Source organism: Vulpes vulpes, chromosome 1 (assembly GCF_048418805.1).
Source record: "Vulpes vulpes isolate BD-2025 chromosome 1, VulVul3, whole genome shotgun sequence".
NCBI lineage: Eukaryota > Metazoa > Chordata > Mammalia > Carnivora > Canidae > Vulpes > Vulpes vulpes.
In genome coordinates, this window is record NC_132780.1 from 40691539 (window position 1) to 40709173 (window position 17635).

Consider the following 17635-nt stretch of genomic DNA (forward strand, 5'->3'; position numbering starts at 1 on the left):
TGTGTGCTTTGAATGGGTGAATTACATGGCATGTGAGTTATAGGTCAGTAGAGCTGTATTAAAATAACTATTTTGAATAAAATAAAATAAAATAAAATAAAATAAAATAAAATAAAATAACTATTTTGTAGATCCTGATAAATGTATTAATGTGACCCTGAAATTAATGTTAATGAGTAACATCAAAACACTACACCTATCAACTACTGAGCATCTATATTAGTCTCTGAGGCCCTATATATGTAACATTTCCATCTTTTCCAGTGAATTCCATCCTAAGAAAGATGGCAGTCATGCTATAACCTTCTCCTACTCCACATCCTTCTGTCTGACAAGACCCTCTTGGGGTCCACAGCTTCCATTTTTTCTATCAATATTCTCGTTATCTATTGTTTGGGATAAAGAAATCTATGAAAACTTGACAGGGCCTATCACTTCTAACAAAATGCTTCACGAATTTTAGATGGCCAAATTGAAGACTTTTCAAACCAGCCTTACTGCAAAGTGAGGATTACCTCTGTAAGCTTATATCTAACCCTGCCAGGAGGGAGGAAAGAGCCATGAAGACAAATGGATTATTCCCATTTGCAGAATTAACAAAGGTAATGTTTACATTTTTTACTTCAGTGACCAGAATAGAAATTTTTGTCAGCAATCAAGAAGGCTGGTATTATAATGAAAGTGCCATACAAATACCATGAGTATAATGTCCTAACTTTCTCGGTGTTATCGATTTAACTAATTCCACAGCAGTAACAGAATATTTAAAACTAGGACTAAGAGATTGTTGGGGTTGGAGCATCTTCTCATTTTCATAAATGAACCCCATCTTTCTGGCTTGTGATGGAAGTTCCCTTTGATTTTTGTATTTACCCGATTTGAGGAAAAAAGGGCTATTTTTACTTAAACCCTAAAGACTATCACAACTAGATCGGACCGAGTTCAGCGAAGAGCACTTGCAGTATATTAGGTTTTTAAGCATAAATTATATGATTTGAATAAACACAAACTACAAATAAATCATTATGGCCATCTTAGCAGGCACAGGATTCCACAGTCTCTATGAACAATTCTGCAATTCACATCCATGTGGAAATGGTAATTTCTCTTCCTGCAGAGAAATACAGAAATGGCATTCATCATGATTAAGACCTTGTACGTGCAGAAATGTGGAAGTGTGAAATTCATAATACTAGAAACATGTTTGTTATAAAAACATCACTGCAGAGTCGGCCTAGAATTTTTTTAGTTGCAGCTCTTACAAGGGCTTTGTATGAAATGACAGCTGTGTTTGTTCTGTGAATAAGTGTCTTTTTTTCTTTCTCCACGGCTGAGTTCTCTGTTCTCTGTGCGTTATGTGCACATTGATGGAGATTAACAGTAAAAAAAAAAACATGTTCACAGTTTAAGCCCTTGGCAATGCACACATGTTGGAAGGAAGAAATGCTCATAGTGATGGGGAATCTGGATGAAAGACATAGGTAAAGAGATCATGAGGACATGGCAAAGAAGGAAAAAAAAGTACCCAAAATATGTAAAAAAACATGTTCACAGTTTAAGCCCTTGGCAATGCACACATGTTGGAAGGAAGAAATGCTCATAGTGATGGGGAATCTGGATGAAAGACATAGGTAAAGAGATCATGAGGACATGGCAAAGAAGGAAAAAAAAGTACCCAAAATATGTATCACAGAAAAAGTCTTTCGTTGGTGCAAAAAAAAAAGAAAAAAAAAATTCAAACCCACGTGTGGTGTGCTGTGGGTACTGCATGGAGTAGCTTGAGCCTTGGCGACTTTGCTCCATGGGGCAGGCTGTGCTGTATTTATCCCCTGTCGTCTTGCATGCAAGCACATCTTGAAAACCTGCTGGCCTAACAGGGGTGCTATGTACAGTGTGGGGCATCATTCCCCACTTGCTGGTTCTCACTGAACTCTGGGGAAAAATAAAGTCTCTTTCAGGAGAGAGAGGCAAATGTATGCTTAGGTATAAGTCAGATGCTTTATGCCCATCTTATTCAGGTACCTCTTGTGGTTAAAGACTAGCCCATTGCTGTTGGAGACCAAGTTAGTGACACACCAAGTTCCTTACTTCTATAGTTTCTGCAAAACAGTGAGGGATACAGTCTGGCATTTATAACTGAGTGGCAGGCTGGTGGCCAATAAAAAGGGGGTAAAAATGAAAACACTGTTTCAGCTAAGAAAGCATTTTTCTTTCCCCTAAGATTTTCTATTTATTCATGAGAGACACAGAGAGAGGCAGAGACACAGAGGGAGAAGCAGGCTCCCTGCAGGGGAGAAGCAGGAGGTGAGTTAAGAGAGAGGCAGAGGGAGAAGCAGGCTCCCTGCAGGGAGCCCTATGCGGGACTCCATCCCAGGACCCCAGGATCATGCCCTAAATCAAAGGCAGACGCTCAACCACTGAGCCCCCCAGGTATCCTGAAAGCATTTGGTCTTGAAGGAACAGGAAAGCACAAAGGAGAAGGTACTTGGAGAATGGACAGGAGCGCACACTGCTGACGAACTACAGAGAGTTCTATTTCTAATGCCTGATAACATCCCCCAAACATTTCTATTGCAAGCTGCCCACCTTTAGGATCTTAGATATGTTTGAGAAGGGAAATTCAGTTCCCCTTCTGTGAGCTGGCCCTGCCCCAAATGCCCGTGGGATGAAAAGATGAGTCAAACCCCCTCCTTAAGGACTTCACAAAGCTATAAAGCCAGTTGAATATTGCCTTTCTTTTTTTTTTTTTTTAAGTAATTGCATTTCTGAGGGAGCTTGCTGAACTGATACCTATTGCACATCCTACATTGATAATGTCATTTAAAGAGGAGTCTGTCATACACACCTGTTCCCTACATCTTTACGATAGCTACACCTGGGCTTGTGCTCTTCTCCCTGCCAGGCATCGCGCTAAGTGACCTATATGCAATTCTATTTAATTCTTTTCTACTTAGCAAACTGAATGGTTGAATAGACTTGTCTAAGCTCACCATGGCAGTTAAGTGGCAGAGTTGGAACTTTGTGACATTCAAAGCTGTCCTCTGACCTACTAATCATCTAGACCTGAGTTTGGCATGCTTTCTCTGTAAAGGACCCAAGAGTGAGGTTGGTGACACAGGAAGACCATTAACTCACCTCCTCCAGGCCACACTTACTGCTAGAGCAGATCCTCTTGAAGAAGTGAGGGCTGGCTGATAGACTACACAAAGAATGGCGAGAGAGATGAAGACAGGGTACTGAAGGGAACCCCAAGCCTTAATGCTACCCGTTGTGGCAGAGAGGAATAGCACTGAGGGACTGTAAGCAGATCTGTCTGTCCATAGGCACAGGAAAAATGCTGTGGGTTATAAAGGCAAATAGAATGTAAAGGGACCAGCCCTTGAACCTGCCATAAGGTGGGGAGCTGCTGGAACGGTCTCCTGGTCAGAGGGGCTGGTGAGTGCCACAGTTGATGTATCCCTCTGCCTTGATGGGAGTAGGCTGTGGGTACCCTAGCTGACCTCCTGCCTCAAGGAGCCGTGGGACCCTAGCCCACACCAGCCCTGGCCCTCCCACCAAGGTTGGCCTAGCTCTATGCACCCTGGAATACCCCTGATCATTGCTCACTACAGCCTTAGCCATCACTCCAACAGGGCACGGGTGCTAAGCATGCAGGAACACTCTAGGCTCCTACCACCCTGCCTATGGCAGCCCTGCCAGGGCACCCTGGGGAGCCCTGTGGGAAGCACCTTAGAGTGCCCTGAGATTTGTACCTTGTCTTGGCTCTAGCTACCCTGCCATAGTGCCCCCTGGGACACTCCGGATTACACCTACTTGAACTTCAATTGTTCTTCCAGGGCATCTTGAGTAGAGAGCCCTGGGACTGCTCCCTGTGCTTAGAGGCCCAGGACCCCTGGCTTGCACTTACTTCCTCTTGAGTTATCCTGCCTGGGGTATGCCGGCTTATGTCTACTTCAAATTTAAATGTCCTGCCAAGGCACCCTCTAAATGGAAAGCCTTGGGATCCCCTAGCTTGTACTCACTTCAGATCTAACTATTCTGCCAAGGTGCTGCCTGTAAGAGCCCCAGGACTGCCCCCATCCATGCCCACTTCAGCTCCAACCATCCCACCAGGGCAACCCCAGCATGCAGTGCTGTGGGATCCCCAGCCCATGCCAGCCACAGCTCTGGCAAAAAGTCATCATGCACAAACACATGGTCTACACAGTGGGCAACCATACACGAGACTATCCCATCAAGTTTAGGAGACATAGTTGTTCCACCTACTTCATAGAGACAAACATAGACAGTCAAGCCAAATGACATAGCGGAATATGCCCCAAACAAGAACAAGACAAACCTCACAAAAAAAAACTAAAACTGAGCTAAGCAATATGCCTGATAGAGTTTAATGGTCATAAAGATGCCCACCAGCTTAGAAAAGTAGAGGAACTCAGTAAGAAATTCTTCAATAAGAGAGAAAATGTATTAAAAAAATCAAAATTAATACAATAACTGGAATGAAAAAAAATGTACACCGAAAAGCAAATTAATGATAAGGAAGACCAGATGAGGGCAGCCTCGGAGGTTCTATGGTGTAGCACTGCCTTCAGCCCAGGGCGTGATCCTGGAGATCCAGGATCAAGTCCCACGTCAGGCTCCCTGCATGGAGCCTGCTTCTCCCTCTGCCTGTGACTTTGCCTCTCTCTCTCTCTCTCTCTCTCTCTGTTTCTCTCATGAATAAATAAATAAAATATTAAAAAAAAGGAAGACCAAGTGATGGAAAGGACACAAGCTCAGCGGTACAAAAAATGTTTTTAAAATGAGGATAGGTTAAGGGATGTCTTGAATGCCAGCAAGCAAATGTCTGTATTATGAGGCACCAGAAAAAGAGAAAGAGGAAGAAAATGTATTCAAAGAAGTAATAGCTGAAAACTTCCCTTATCTAAGGGAGAAAAAACAGACCTTTAGGTTCAAAAAGCATAGAGTCTCAAACAAGATGGACCCAAGGAGGCCCACGGACACAATAATTAAACGTCAAGGGTTAAAAAGAGAATTTTAAAAGCAGCGAGAGAGAAGCAAAAATTTACATAAAAGGTAAATCACTTAAGTCTATCCACTGATTTTTCAGCAGGAATATGGTCATCCAGAAGAAAGAGGCATGATTGATAGATTCAAATGTTAAAAGGGGAAAAAAATCTGCAATCAAGAATACTTTACTTGGTGAGGTTAGCATTCAGAACTGAGGGAGAGATACTGAGTTTCCCAGACAAACAAATGATAAAGGACTTCATCACTACTAAAGGACCTTACAAGAAATGTTAAAGTGACTTCTTCAAGTGGAAAAGGCCATAATTTAAAAAAAAAGTATGAATAAAAAGACGTAAAATGGGATAACATATATATAAACTGGAGGAGTGAGTAAAAAAGATCTTTTGGAATGTGTTCAAACATTAGTGGCCATCAAAACTTGATACAGACCACGACATACTTAGGATGTTATGTTCGAACCTCGAACCTCGAACCTGGTGGCAACTGCAAGCCCAAGACCTGGAATACAGATACACAAAAACTAAAAAAGCCAGGCATAGCACTACAGAGAGTCAGCAATCACAAGACAGCAAACAAGGAGAAGAAGGGAACAAAAGAAAGAAACAGAGAATAAAAACAACCAAAAAATTTTTAATAAAATGGCAGTAAGAAAAAAAAACGGCATTAAGTACATAGCTATCAACAATTATTTTAAATGTAAATTGTCTAAATGTTCCATCAAAGGACACAGGATGGCAGAATAGAGAAAAAAGTAAGACGTCTCTAAATGCTGCTTACCAGAGACTCAGTGTGTGTGTGCCTTTAGGTCTGAAGTGAAAGTACAGATAAAAAATATTCCATACAAAAGAAAGTGGAAAAAAAAACCCAAAAAACTCTGGGCACCAATACTTATATCAGATGAAACAGACTTTAAAACAAAGACTGTAACAAGAGATGAAGGGATTACATAACGGTCAGGGGGTCAATCCATCAAGAAGGTAAAACAATTGTTTAATTATGTACCCAACACCGAAGCCCCTAAATACAGAAAAGCAAATATTAATGATATAAAAACAGAAAGTGATAGTAATACCAAGGGACTTTGAAACCCACTTACATCAATGGATAAATGATCCAGGCAAAAAATCAACAAAGAAACCACGTTTTTGACTGACACATTAGACCAGATATATACAGAAATATATTTACGTATAGATACATATAGAAATTCTATCCAAAGAGACAAAATACACATTGTTTTCAAATGCACATGGGACATTCTCCAGGAGAAATCACATGCTAGGCCACAAAACAAGCCTCAATAAATTTAAGAAGACTGGGACCATATCATGAATTTTTTTCTAACCACAATGGTATAAAGCTAGAAATCAGTAATAAGAAAAGACACCAGAAAAAACAAACACACAGAGGCCAAACAACTTGGTAGTAAACAACCACCAGGTCAATAAAAAAAACCCAAGAGGAAACTAAAAAATACATGGAGACAAATGAAAATGAAAATAAAGGGCCAAATATTTGATATACAGCAAAAGCAGTTCTACGAGGGAAATTTATAATGACAGACCTACCTCAAAAATGAAAATCTCACACAACCTAACATTACACCTAAAAGAACTGGAAAAAGAACAAAGAAAACCCAAATTTAGTAGAAGGAGGACCTGATAAATATCAGATCAGAAATAAATGAAAGAGACTAAAAAACAGAAAAGATCAATGAAACCAAGACCAGGTTCTTGGAAAAGATAAACAAAATTGATAAACCTTTAGTCAAATTCATTAAGAAAGAAAGAGAGTAACAACCAACCACAGAAATACAAAGGATTATAAAAGACTACTATAAAAAATTCTATGCTGACAAGTTGGACAATCTATAAGAAACAGATAAATTCCTAGAAACATACAATCTTCTAAAAGTGAATCAGAAGAAACAAAATCTGAACAGATCAATTACTAGTAATAAAATGGAACTGGTAATCAACTTCAAACAAACTGGAAGTCTAGTGTCAATTGGCTTCACAGGCGAATTCTACCCAACTTTAAAAAAATATCTATTCTGAATCATTATATCAAACTATTATAAAAACAGGACAGGAAGGGAAACTTCCAGATGCATTCTATAAGGTCAGTTTTACCTTCTTACCCAAACTGGACAAAAGTCACTACAAAAACAAGCAAACAAACAAAACTCTACGGGCCAGCATCTCTGATGAACTTAGATGCAAAAATCAAAAAACATTAGCAAACCATATTCAACAATACATTAAAAGGATCATTCACCACGGTCACAAGGGATCCAGTCCAGGGATCCAGAGGTGGTTCAATACTCACAAATCAAGCAATGTGATACATCCCATTAACAAAATGAAAGATAAAAACCATATGACTATCTCAAATGAGGCAGCAAAAGCATTTGACAAAATTCAACATCTGTTCATGATGAAAACCCTCAACAAAGTAGGCTTAGACTTATAACTGAACAAAATAAAGGCAACATATGAAAAACCCACAGCTAACATCATTCTCAATGGGGAAAAACTTTTCCCCTAAGATCAGGATGTTCATTCTCACTACTTTTAATCAATATAGTACTGTAAGTACTAGTGACAGCAATCAGACAAGAAGAAGGAATAAAGGGCGTGCAAATTGATAAGAAAGAAGTTAAACTGTCAGTATTTGTACAATATATTTCTATACATAGAAAACCCTAAAGACTCCAGTGAAAAATTACTAGAATAAGTAAAGTTGTAGGATACAAAATTAGTACACATAAATTGGTTCCATTTCTATACAGTTAATAATGAAGTAGCAGAAAGAGAAATGAAGAAAACAATCACATTTACAATTGCACCAAAAATAAAATACCTAGGAATAAACTTAACAAAGATCTATACTCTGAAAACTATGAAATACTGATAAAAGAAATTGAAGATGACACAAATAAATGGAATGATTTTCCATGCTCATGGATTGGAAGAATTAGTATCATTAAAATGTCCATACTACCCAAAGCAATTGACAGACTTCACAAAATCTCTATCAAAATACCAAGAGCATTTTTCATAGAAATAGTACAACCAATTCTAAGATTTTTTAAAAAGATTTTTATTTTATTTATTCATGAGACACAGAGGGGGAGAGAGAGAGAGAGAGAGAGAGAGAGAGAGAGAGGCAGAGACACAGGCTCCATGCAGGGAGCCCGATGTGGGACTCGATCCCAGGTCTCCAGGAGCACGCCCTGGGCCGAAGGCAGGCGCTAAACTGCTGAGCCACCCAGGGATCCCCTTCTAAGATTTTTATGGAACCACAAAAGACCCTAAATAGCCAAAAAAAAAAAAAAAAAAAAGTGAGAAATAAGAACAAAGCTGGAAGTATCACAATGCCAGATTTCAAGATCTACTATAAAACTGCAGTAATCAGGGATGCCTGGGTGGCTCAGTGGGTGAGCATCTGCCTTTGGCTCAGGTCATAATCTTGGGGTCCTGGGACTGAGTCTCATATCAGGCTCCCTGCATGGAGCCTGCTTCTCCCTCTGCCTATGTCTCTGCCCCACCCCCCCGCCTCTCATGAATAAATAAAACATCTTAAAAAAAAACCTGTAGTAATCAAAAAACTATTAAATTGGCACAAAAACAGACACATAGGTCAATGGGACAGAATAGAGAGCCCAGAAATAAACCTACACTTGCATGGTCAATTAATCTGTGACAAAGGAAGCAAGAATACCCAATGGGGAGAAGACAATCTCTTCAATACCTGATGTTGAGAAAACTGGAGAGCTACCTGAAAAATAGTGAAACTGGACTGCTTTCTCGCACCACATACAAAAATAAACACAAAATGGATTAAATACCCAAATTTGAGATTTAAAAACCATAAAACTCCCAGAAAAAAAAAAAAACAAAAAACAGGCAGTAATCTCTTTGATATTGGCTTTACCAACATATTTCTAGTTAGGTCTCCTCTGAAGGGAAACCAAAGCAAAAATAACCTTATTAAAGCTATACTCAAATAAAAAGCTTGGGAACAGTGAAGGTAATCGTCAACAAAATAAAGCAAAACATATTTGATAAGGGTTTAATACCCAAAATATATAAAGAACTTCAACAACTCAATACTAAAAATACAGATAATCTGATTAAAAATGGACAGAAGACCTGAACAGACATTTTTCCAAAGAAGACATACAGGTGGCCAACAGGTACATAAAAAAGATGCTCAACATCACTAATCATCAGGGAAATGCAAATTAAAACCACACTGAGGTATCACCTGACACCTGTCAGAATGGGTAAAATAAAAAATATAAGAAACTGGTGTTGATGAGGATGTGGAAAAAAAGGAACCCTCCTGTGCCATCGGTGGGTCTAAATACAGGTGTAGCCACTGTGGAAACAGTATGGAAATTCGTCAAAAAACTAAAAACAGGATTAGCATATGATTCAGTAATTCCACTACCCAGCAATAAATAAACAAAAAAGTAAATAAATACACATGTATATATATTATACATATATACATAAGTATATATTATATATAATACATATATAAATGTGAAAAGATATATGCACCCCTATGTTTACTACAGCATTATTTACAATAGCCAAGATACAGAAGCAACCCAAGTGTCTGTCAACAGATGAATGGATAAAGAAGCTGTTCTATGTGTATAGATGTGTAGTACACACACAATACATACACACACGATGGAATATTACATAGGCATAAGGAGAGGTCATGCCACTGAGACAACATAGAGAGTATAATGCTAAGTGAAATAATTCAGAGAAAGGTAACCACCATAAAAAAGAAAAAAAAAGGATAACCACCATATGATTTCACTCACACAGAATCTAAAGAACAAATAAATAAATAAACAGACCCATAAATACCAAAAACTGATGGCTGCTGGATGAGTTGGGTTGGGTAGATAGATGGGTGAAATGAGTGAAGGGGAGGGGGAGACAGAAGCCTCCAGTTGTGGAATGAATCAAGCCCAGGCACAGCATAGGGAATATAGTCACCCAATGCTGTATGGTGACAGACGGAAGCTCCCCCTGCGGTGAGCACAGCCTTATAGACGGACTTGTCATATCACTATGTTATACACCTGAAACTAATATAGCCTTATGGATCAACTATATTTCAATTGAAAGAAGAAAGGGGCAAAGAGCATAAGTATTTTAGGTTTTGTGGGCAATTCGGTTGGTCACAACCACTCAACTGTGCTATTAAAGCATAGAAACAGTCTGTGGATAAATGAATGGGTGTGACTGTTTCAATAAAACTTTATAAAAAGCGGTAGCAAGCCATAGTTTGCCACTCCTAATCTAGACTCCAGTACGTATGGGCAGGTGTGTGGATCTCTTGCCAGAGAAGCTCTTTCGGAGCAGTGGCTGCGACTGGCTTTTTTCAGAGTGCCTTGGTGTGGATGCATTTTGTTACCTGTCAACAAGTATTTCTCAGAATGGCTGAGTGTCATGCCCAGTCGTTGAGGATTTCACAGTCTACTTGAGTAGGCAAGATGTGTTTATAAGAAGTAAGTAATGCAAAAACAAAGGAGTACTGATGCAGGTGTTATGGATTCTAAGAACTACAGGAAGAGTGTAGAGGTTGGTGCCATCCTGAAAGATGACAGGATGAGGTCATGCAGCGCCCTCCCCAAAATATTTCCTACCACTCACCATGTGTCAGGTATCATGCTAAAATATCATACATGTATCTCGGATAGTCTACAAAACAATTGCATGAGCTTGGTCCTAAAGTCTTGAGAAATTGAATGACTTGATCATGGTTCTACAAAGTATCAAAATTGTGAAGGTGAACCTGGGTAGAGTGATTTCAGAGGCTGGGCTCTGGACACAAAGCTCTGTTCTTTTTCCACAGAGGCAAGAGCAGACAGTTAACAAAAGAAGGCATTATGATGGTCGATACACAATTGTTCAAAACTAGGGGACTGTTCCTCCTCTCATGCACTTAATTCAAAACACGTAAGTTGTTTTCTTTCGCTATCACTTTTCAGCATTGTTGGGGGAATTGAAACCTTTCAGGTTGTTAAAGAGCAGGGCAAACAATCATTTGTACTTCATCAATCACACAGGCAGCCTTTCCAGGCAGAGGCAGCAACAATGTGCTACGTGCAATGTGTGAGCTCTTGTATTGCTGGCTAGGCAGCCAAGCAGATCCCCTGCTACTGGGCTGGCTGAAGAGTGCTGACTTACCATCATATTCTGGGAAGTAGTCAACTAGGTGGGAATACATAATTTTCTCCTCTAGAAGATCTTTCTTGTTTAAGAATAGAATAACCGAAGAGTTCTGGAACCAGGGATATGTGATAATCGTTCTAAAGAGTGCTTTGCTTTCCTCCATTCGGTTCTGAAAAAAATTAGAAAAACAAGGCATGAATTACAGGATTACTCAATCTGTGACTTGTTTGTGTTGGAAGTACAACCCATCTCCTGTATGCATTCAAAATTTTGTAGCCTCGGGCTGGATGGTAGTAGCTTTTATCAGGATTTACATGCAAAGGGTTCATGACACCCATCAGCTCTTTTATTAAGTTAACTCTCAGACTGACAAGCAGGTGACCAGCTCTTCCTCCCACAGACACACTCACCACTAGGTCATTCCCACACCCAGGTCACAGACAAAGGCAGCAGATTAGGGAGAGTCCTCCTTTTCCTGGGGACATAAAAGCCTTGGTGCATGGGGACACTTCTTCCTGGCTATACCGATGATACTTTCTGGCCCCCACAGTTTAGTGCTATGTGTGATGACTAAGTTTCCAGCAGTGAAAACACCTGCCTGGGACTCAGCCCACCTCCACCGCTCCTGGGGGCCTGGTGGTTGAAGCCAGAGCATCCTACTCCGATGGCATCCAGCCTGGATCAGGGCAGGGCTCTGAATCCAGACCCACATCACTTAGAACAACTACTCTCTGGTTTATGGTCATCAGTTTAGCCAAGCAGCCCAACTGGCCCCATTAACTCCAGGACTTTTGCTGGGAACTTTGGAAGAGAGAACCTTGATTTCATGCAGAATGTGGATGAGGACTCACGTAGGCTCAGGAACTTCAGACAACCATCTTGAAATAGAAAATAAACCAGGTCCTGCTCATTTGCTTTTAATACCTGAACTTGGTTCTGCCTCTGGATTTTCAGCAACATTGGCCAATATGTATTCTTTAGTTTTGAAGCTAGTTTGAACTGTGTTTTTCTGTTTGTTGTATAAAATACTTGCAATGGATATACCTGGATACATCCCTCCCTCCCCCAAACTTCTCAAAGGAGATGAATGAATAAATGACATTTCAGGGATGGCCATGAAGACTAGGTGTTCAAGCTGTTCATGTTTTCCGCTCAGAGTCTGCCTTCCTCATGTTAGAAGGTTCCCTAAGTTTCATAGTGCAGTGTTACAAAGGCCCAGCATACTCTTCCGGACAGCCTTTTGACTGCAGTTCTGGGAAATCTCCAGGAAACTCAGCTCACCAAGGAAAATTTTCTGATCCTAATTTTGTCTTGTTCTTTCCTTCTGTAAAGTGTGCCAATTCAAATCAGGTTGAAAAGACCCACTTTTCAAAAAGAGATCTTTACCAAGTTCTGTTAAGCAGATGATCGTCAATATGCCAATCTCTTCAACCTTTAAACTTCCTCCCTAGCACTGCTCATTTAAATATGAAAGCACATGGAATATAAAAAATAGTGAAAGGGAATAAAGGGGAAAGGAGAAAAAATGAGTGGGACATATCAGAAAGAGAGACAGAACATGAGAAACTCCTAACTGTGGGAAACGAACAAGGGGTGGTGGAAAGGGAGGTGGGCAGGGGGTGGGGGTGACTGGGGAATGGGCACTGAGGGGGGCACTTGATGGGATGAGCACTGGGTGTTATGCTATATGTTGGCAAATTGAACTCCAATAAAAAAAATAATACGAATGCACAGTGGGACAGATACAGAGGGACTTCATGGCTCAAGGGACAATGTTTATTTCACTGTGTACATTTCTCTTTTATACAAATGATATGCATGGCTTTTAAAATATCTATCTATGTGCCTTTTACTGGTTATCATTACCAGTGGTAAAATTTTAACCCCCAGAAACAACAGTCATTAAGAAATCATGTCTTGGGGCCTATGGTTTTATAGGTTGAAAATTTCAGGGCTGAAGATCAGCAAAGGCCCAAATAAGAACTGAAAGAATTCTAAAAGAATCTAAAGAAGGTTAAACTCAATAGTGACATCTCTGATGGGAGAGTTAACTTTTTTTTCCCCCATATATAAAGAAATTCTAGAAAGGCATACTGTGGTCTTCAAAGAAGCCCTGTTTAAAAGGTGGGTATATACACACTGGCATCAACCAAGTGAGTCTCCATTAGAAAGTTATTAGAGTTAGCACTCTCCAGAAGAGATGTGATGGGATCCCTGGGGACAGGGCTCTCTTCGGGCTTTTACCGGCTTTATTCAAAGGTAAGGGTCTGGACCCTGGGAGGAGTCAGGAAAAGAGAGAATGGCGCTAAATTCATATAAAGGAGGCTCCTAAGGGATGCGTGGGTGGCTCAGTGGTTGAGCGAATGCCCTTGGCTCAGGTTGTGATCCTGGGGTCCTGGGATTGAGTCCGGCATCAGGCTCCTCACAGGGAACCTGCCTCTCCCTCTGCCTGTGTCTCTGCCTCTTTCTCTCTTTCTCTCTGTGTCTCTTATGAATAAATAAGTAAAATTAAAAAAAAAAAAAAAAAGGAGGCTTGAAACTCAAAAGAGTTTCAAGACTGGACTGGGAAGAACCCCCAAGCTCCATGTGGAGTCTGCTGGGAAGTGACCTCAAACCAGCCTGAAGGACAGTGGCCAGGAAGAGTGGACTGAGTTCAGCACCAAGTTCCAGGGATGACTCACCCAGCTGGTTGTCCCTCTGTGCCCACTGTGACTGTACTCAGAGCCACTCTGGAAGCAGGGCCGCTGCCTGTGCTGGTCCCACTGAAGCTTTGCCTGCACGTGCAGGTGGGGGCTGCTCTTTGCTCTTAACCATTTACCATAACGTGTGTGTGGACTGGGACTAGAGCTTCTGATTGAGGGAAAAACTAGAAAGCAACCAGCTGACTGGCGGCATCATCAGTATCACTGTACTTTCGACTAGGTCTACAAATGCAATCTCGGCAGGGGCCCTGGGAATCTGTATCTGCACTCAGCCCTCTGGGTGATTCCTGTGCAGGCTCCACTTTGGGAAGCACAGGGCTGCAGAAGGGGTCCTCCAACTTGATGTGTGCTATGAGCAAGCAGGGGAACTCGTTAAAACACGGATCCTGATCCAGAGTCAGATGGGGCCTGCGATGTTGCATTCCGCATAAGCTCCCAGGTGGTGGGAGCCCACCTGGAGTTGGAAGGTGCAGAAAGCTCATCCAGGCAGGCCAACGAAAAATTCCCTTTTTTGCAATGAGAAGTGCAGATCCTGTGATGAAAATCTAACCATGCCACCTTCATTCTTTTTATTTTTCCCAATTAAGATCCTGACTTTGTGCTTTGAGGTTTTTTTTTTTTTTTAATTTTATTTATTTATTCATGAGCTACACAGAGAGAGAGGCAGAGACATTGGCAAAGGGAGAAGCAGGCTCCATGCTGGGAGTCCAATGTGGGACTCGATCCCAGCACCCTGGGATCACGACCTGAGTCAAAGGCAGATGCTCAACCACTGAGCCGGCCAGGCATCGAGCGCTTTGGGTTATTTACTCCACAGGGAGAATTTCTTATCAGCCCCCCTCCCCCCACACCCACCCCGGGCCATGTGGGAATATTTATAAACTTGTATGCTACACATCAAAGCCCCTGGACTAAGTCTAAATGAACTAAATGAGATTTTCACGATGCTTCACAGGGTGGTGGAACCTGTAGAGCATGAGGGATAATCCACTTTGCTCGGGAAAATTGCTATCTATGAAGGAACAGCATGTCCTAGGAGACGTGGTGTTGCTTGCTTTTTAGGAACTTGCCAGGGCATGGGATTTCAAGGAGGAAAACAGAACAGCAATGTAGGAGACACAGGGACAACTGAAGAGGAGAAACAATGAGGTTTTGTTCCCCTCTCAGGAAAGGTTTAAAGGCAGTCCTGAGGGGTGGTGCTCATCACACCCACCTTCTCTTGGGGGTTTTAACCAGCTGAGTAAAAAATGATCCTAGTAAAGGTTTCACTACCTCAGACATGGCTCCTTGTGAACAGGGTGGGCCTAGCCTAAAAAGACTCTTGTCCGAAAAAGACTCTTGTCACCCTCACCTACAATTTCTCCCAAACTGAAAGCAAGTGTCTTTCTCAATGCAGGGTGACCTGATGGAGGTGACAAAGCTGGAACAGAGGAAGCAAAGAGAGAAGGGGCTGCCAGGGCCCGCCTGGTCTCTGCTGCCCCCCAGGGATGGAAAGAGGACTGAGGCTAGGCTCAGAGTGAGCTCATTGGCCAGTGGGTCTCCATGTAGTCACCCTGCCTGAAGTAAATTTGGCCAGAGAAGTGTCTTGGCCAGATCACACTTGATAGACACTGATTGTGCTTCTCCAAAATTCTTATGTTGAAGCCCTACCCCTTGATGTGACAGTTTTAGGAAGTGGGGCCTTGGGGAGTTGATTAGGTCATGAGAATAGGACCCTGGAGAATGGGATCAGTGCCCTTAGAAAAGTAAAATCCTATCTCCCAATGTGATGACGTTGAGAGGTAAGGCCAACTGGAGGTGATGAGGATTAGTTCCCCCATTAGATAGATGCCAGAGAGCTCCCTTAATACCTCCTGCCATGTGAGGACAAAGAGAGAATACTGTCCTCTCTTAACCCGCAAGGAGCCCTTCACCAGACACTGAAACTGCTCATGCCTTGATCTCAGACTTCCCAGCCTCCAGAACTGTGAGCAAAGTTTTCTGTTTATAAAAGCCATCCGCCTGTGCTGATTGGTTACAGCCGCCAGAAAGGACTAAGACAATGCTGATCAGGTGAGTTATTCCTACCCCCAGGCTGGCACTGATCAAGGGGTAAAGCCCTCAACTGAAAAGCATTCACCCTGACCCCGGGCCCTGGGAGAAGGACAGGGCCTTCTCCTCACTTTGTAATCCGAGGCAGAGCGCCGTGACCACCGAGTGTCCTCCCTGCAAGATCACCAAAAAAAATCCATGTTCAAGCCATCTAATCTTCCAACACTGCAAACTGATTCTCGAGATCTGCCATCTGCAGCCAACACTGCTGTTTCATGCAACCAACCCCCTGCCAACACGTGACTAACGCTGCCTCCAGGGAAGGGCCCTGAGGTCCTCACTCTGGCATTCACCACTTAGCATGGCCTGACCCCGTTGCACATCTTCAGCCTGAACTCCTGCACAAATGTCCCTTTTGCCACAAAAACAGGCTCTATGTCACGGCTGTCACACAGGGTGGCTGCAAATTCCTGACCTGTGGCCAGTAGGAGCAGTCCCCGCTCCTAATCCTTCGAGGCCTAGATCAACAGGCTTTCCCAAGAAATCCTTCCCTGAGCCTCTCTTGGATTGACCCTGTCTGCCCCCTGCTCCCTGCCCCCCACAACTGTCCTACTGTTCCTCATTTGCCAATCTCCTGGATACACACAGAGTTTGCTGGAAGCTGGGAATGAAGGCGTGCTGGACAGCATCCTAGAGGATGGACGAGGACAGGAGTGTCCATGTGATGGCCCTGTGAAAGTGGTTGACAGAAGACGCCGGGGTCACATGAGAAGGAAAGGTGTGGTGGGAGAAGGCTTAAAAGCAAAGGTAGTTTTGGGATGCCTGGGTGGCTCAGTGGTTGAGTGTCTGCCTTCAGCTCTGGGCATGATCCTGGGGTCCTGGGATTGAGTCCTGCATCGGGATCCCCGCAGGGAGCTTGCTTCTCCTTCTGCCTGCGTCTGTCTTTTATGAATAAATAAAATCTTGCCCGAAAAGCAAAGGTAGTTGTAAGTCGAATCTCGATGAAGGCGAGATGGAGGAAAGGTGAACAAAAGCAAAGCCAAGAAGGACCTGAATCCATAACTGTGTGAGAGGAGATTTGTGGGAACTCTTTATGGACTAGTTCACCAGGGCTTCTGATCCCTGTAATGTGGGCATTAAGAAAATTCTCCACATTAATATGAAACATTTCCTCCTCATTTGCATCTTGGGGGGCAGCTGGAATGGGACAAACACACCATGTTCTGTGAAGGACACATGTGCTTGAGCCTCTGTTGTGGCCCTAATATAACCTGGTGTGTGTGCAGTCCTGCTCATTGTCAGCGCTGGCAGGCTCTAGGAGCCTACAGAAAACCCCACCAGACAGCTCAAGTGTGGCTTAACGAGATGCAATCATTTGCCTGGAGCTAGGAGGCCACTGCTTTCCTTCTGGCTCTTGGGCAAACCTCTCTCCCATTGAGGAATAGGCCAGATCCAGTGGACATGGCCCAAGAAATCAACCGGAAGCTGGCTTTCCTCGGGCTATGACCTGGCCCAAATCTCTGCATGAAACATTACCAATGGGCCTGAAGGGATACTATGCCCTGTCTGGAGCCTTTGGGGCCCTGCTGCCACAGAGAGCTGATGTTTGCTGAGAAGGCTGTTGCACCTCACGTCCCCCTGCCGAGCTGGTATTTTTTCCCTTTGGTG

The 17635-nt window shown here is 42.5% G+C and overlaps 1 protein-coding gene across 4 annotated transcripts in view; it reads right to left on the reverse strand.

Annotated features, from left to right (window-relative positions):
* Positions 1–17635, reverse strand: part of LOC112922087 (guanine nucleotide-binding protein G(q) subunit alpha) — a 307767-nt gene that overhangs the window by 5654 nt on the left and 284478 nt on the right. For all 4 annotated transcript variants that reach the window (XM_072762711.1, XM_072762718.1, XM_026001512.2 and 1 more), the window contains one exon: positions 11250–11403. In XM_072762711.1, the coding sequence (XP_072618812.1) occupies positions 11250–11403 (154 nt within the window). The remainder of the gene's footprint in view (positions 1–11249; positions 11404–17635) is intronic.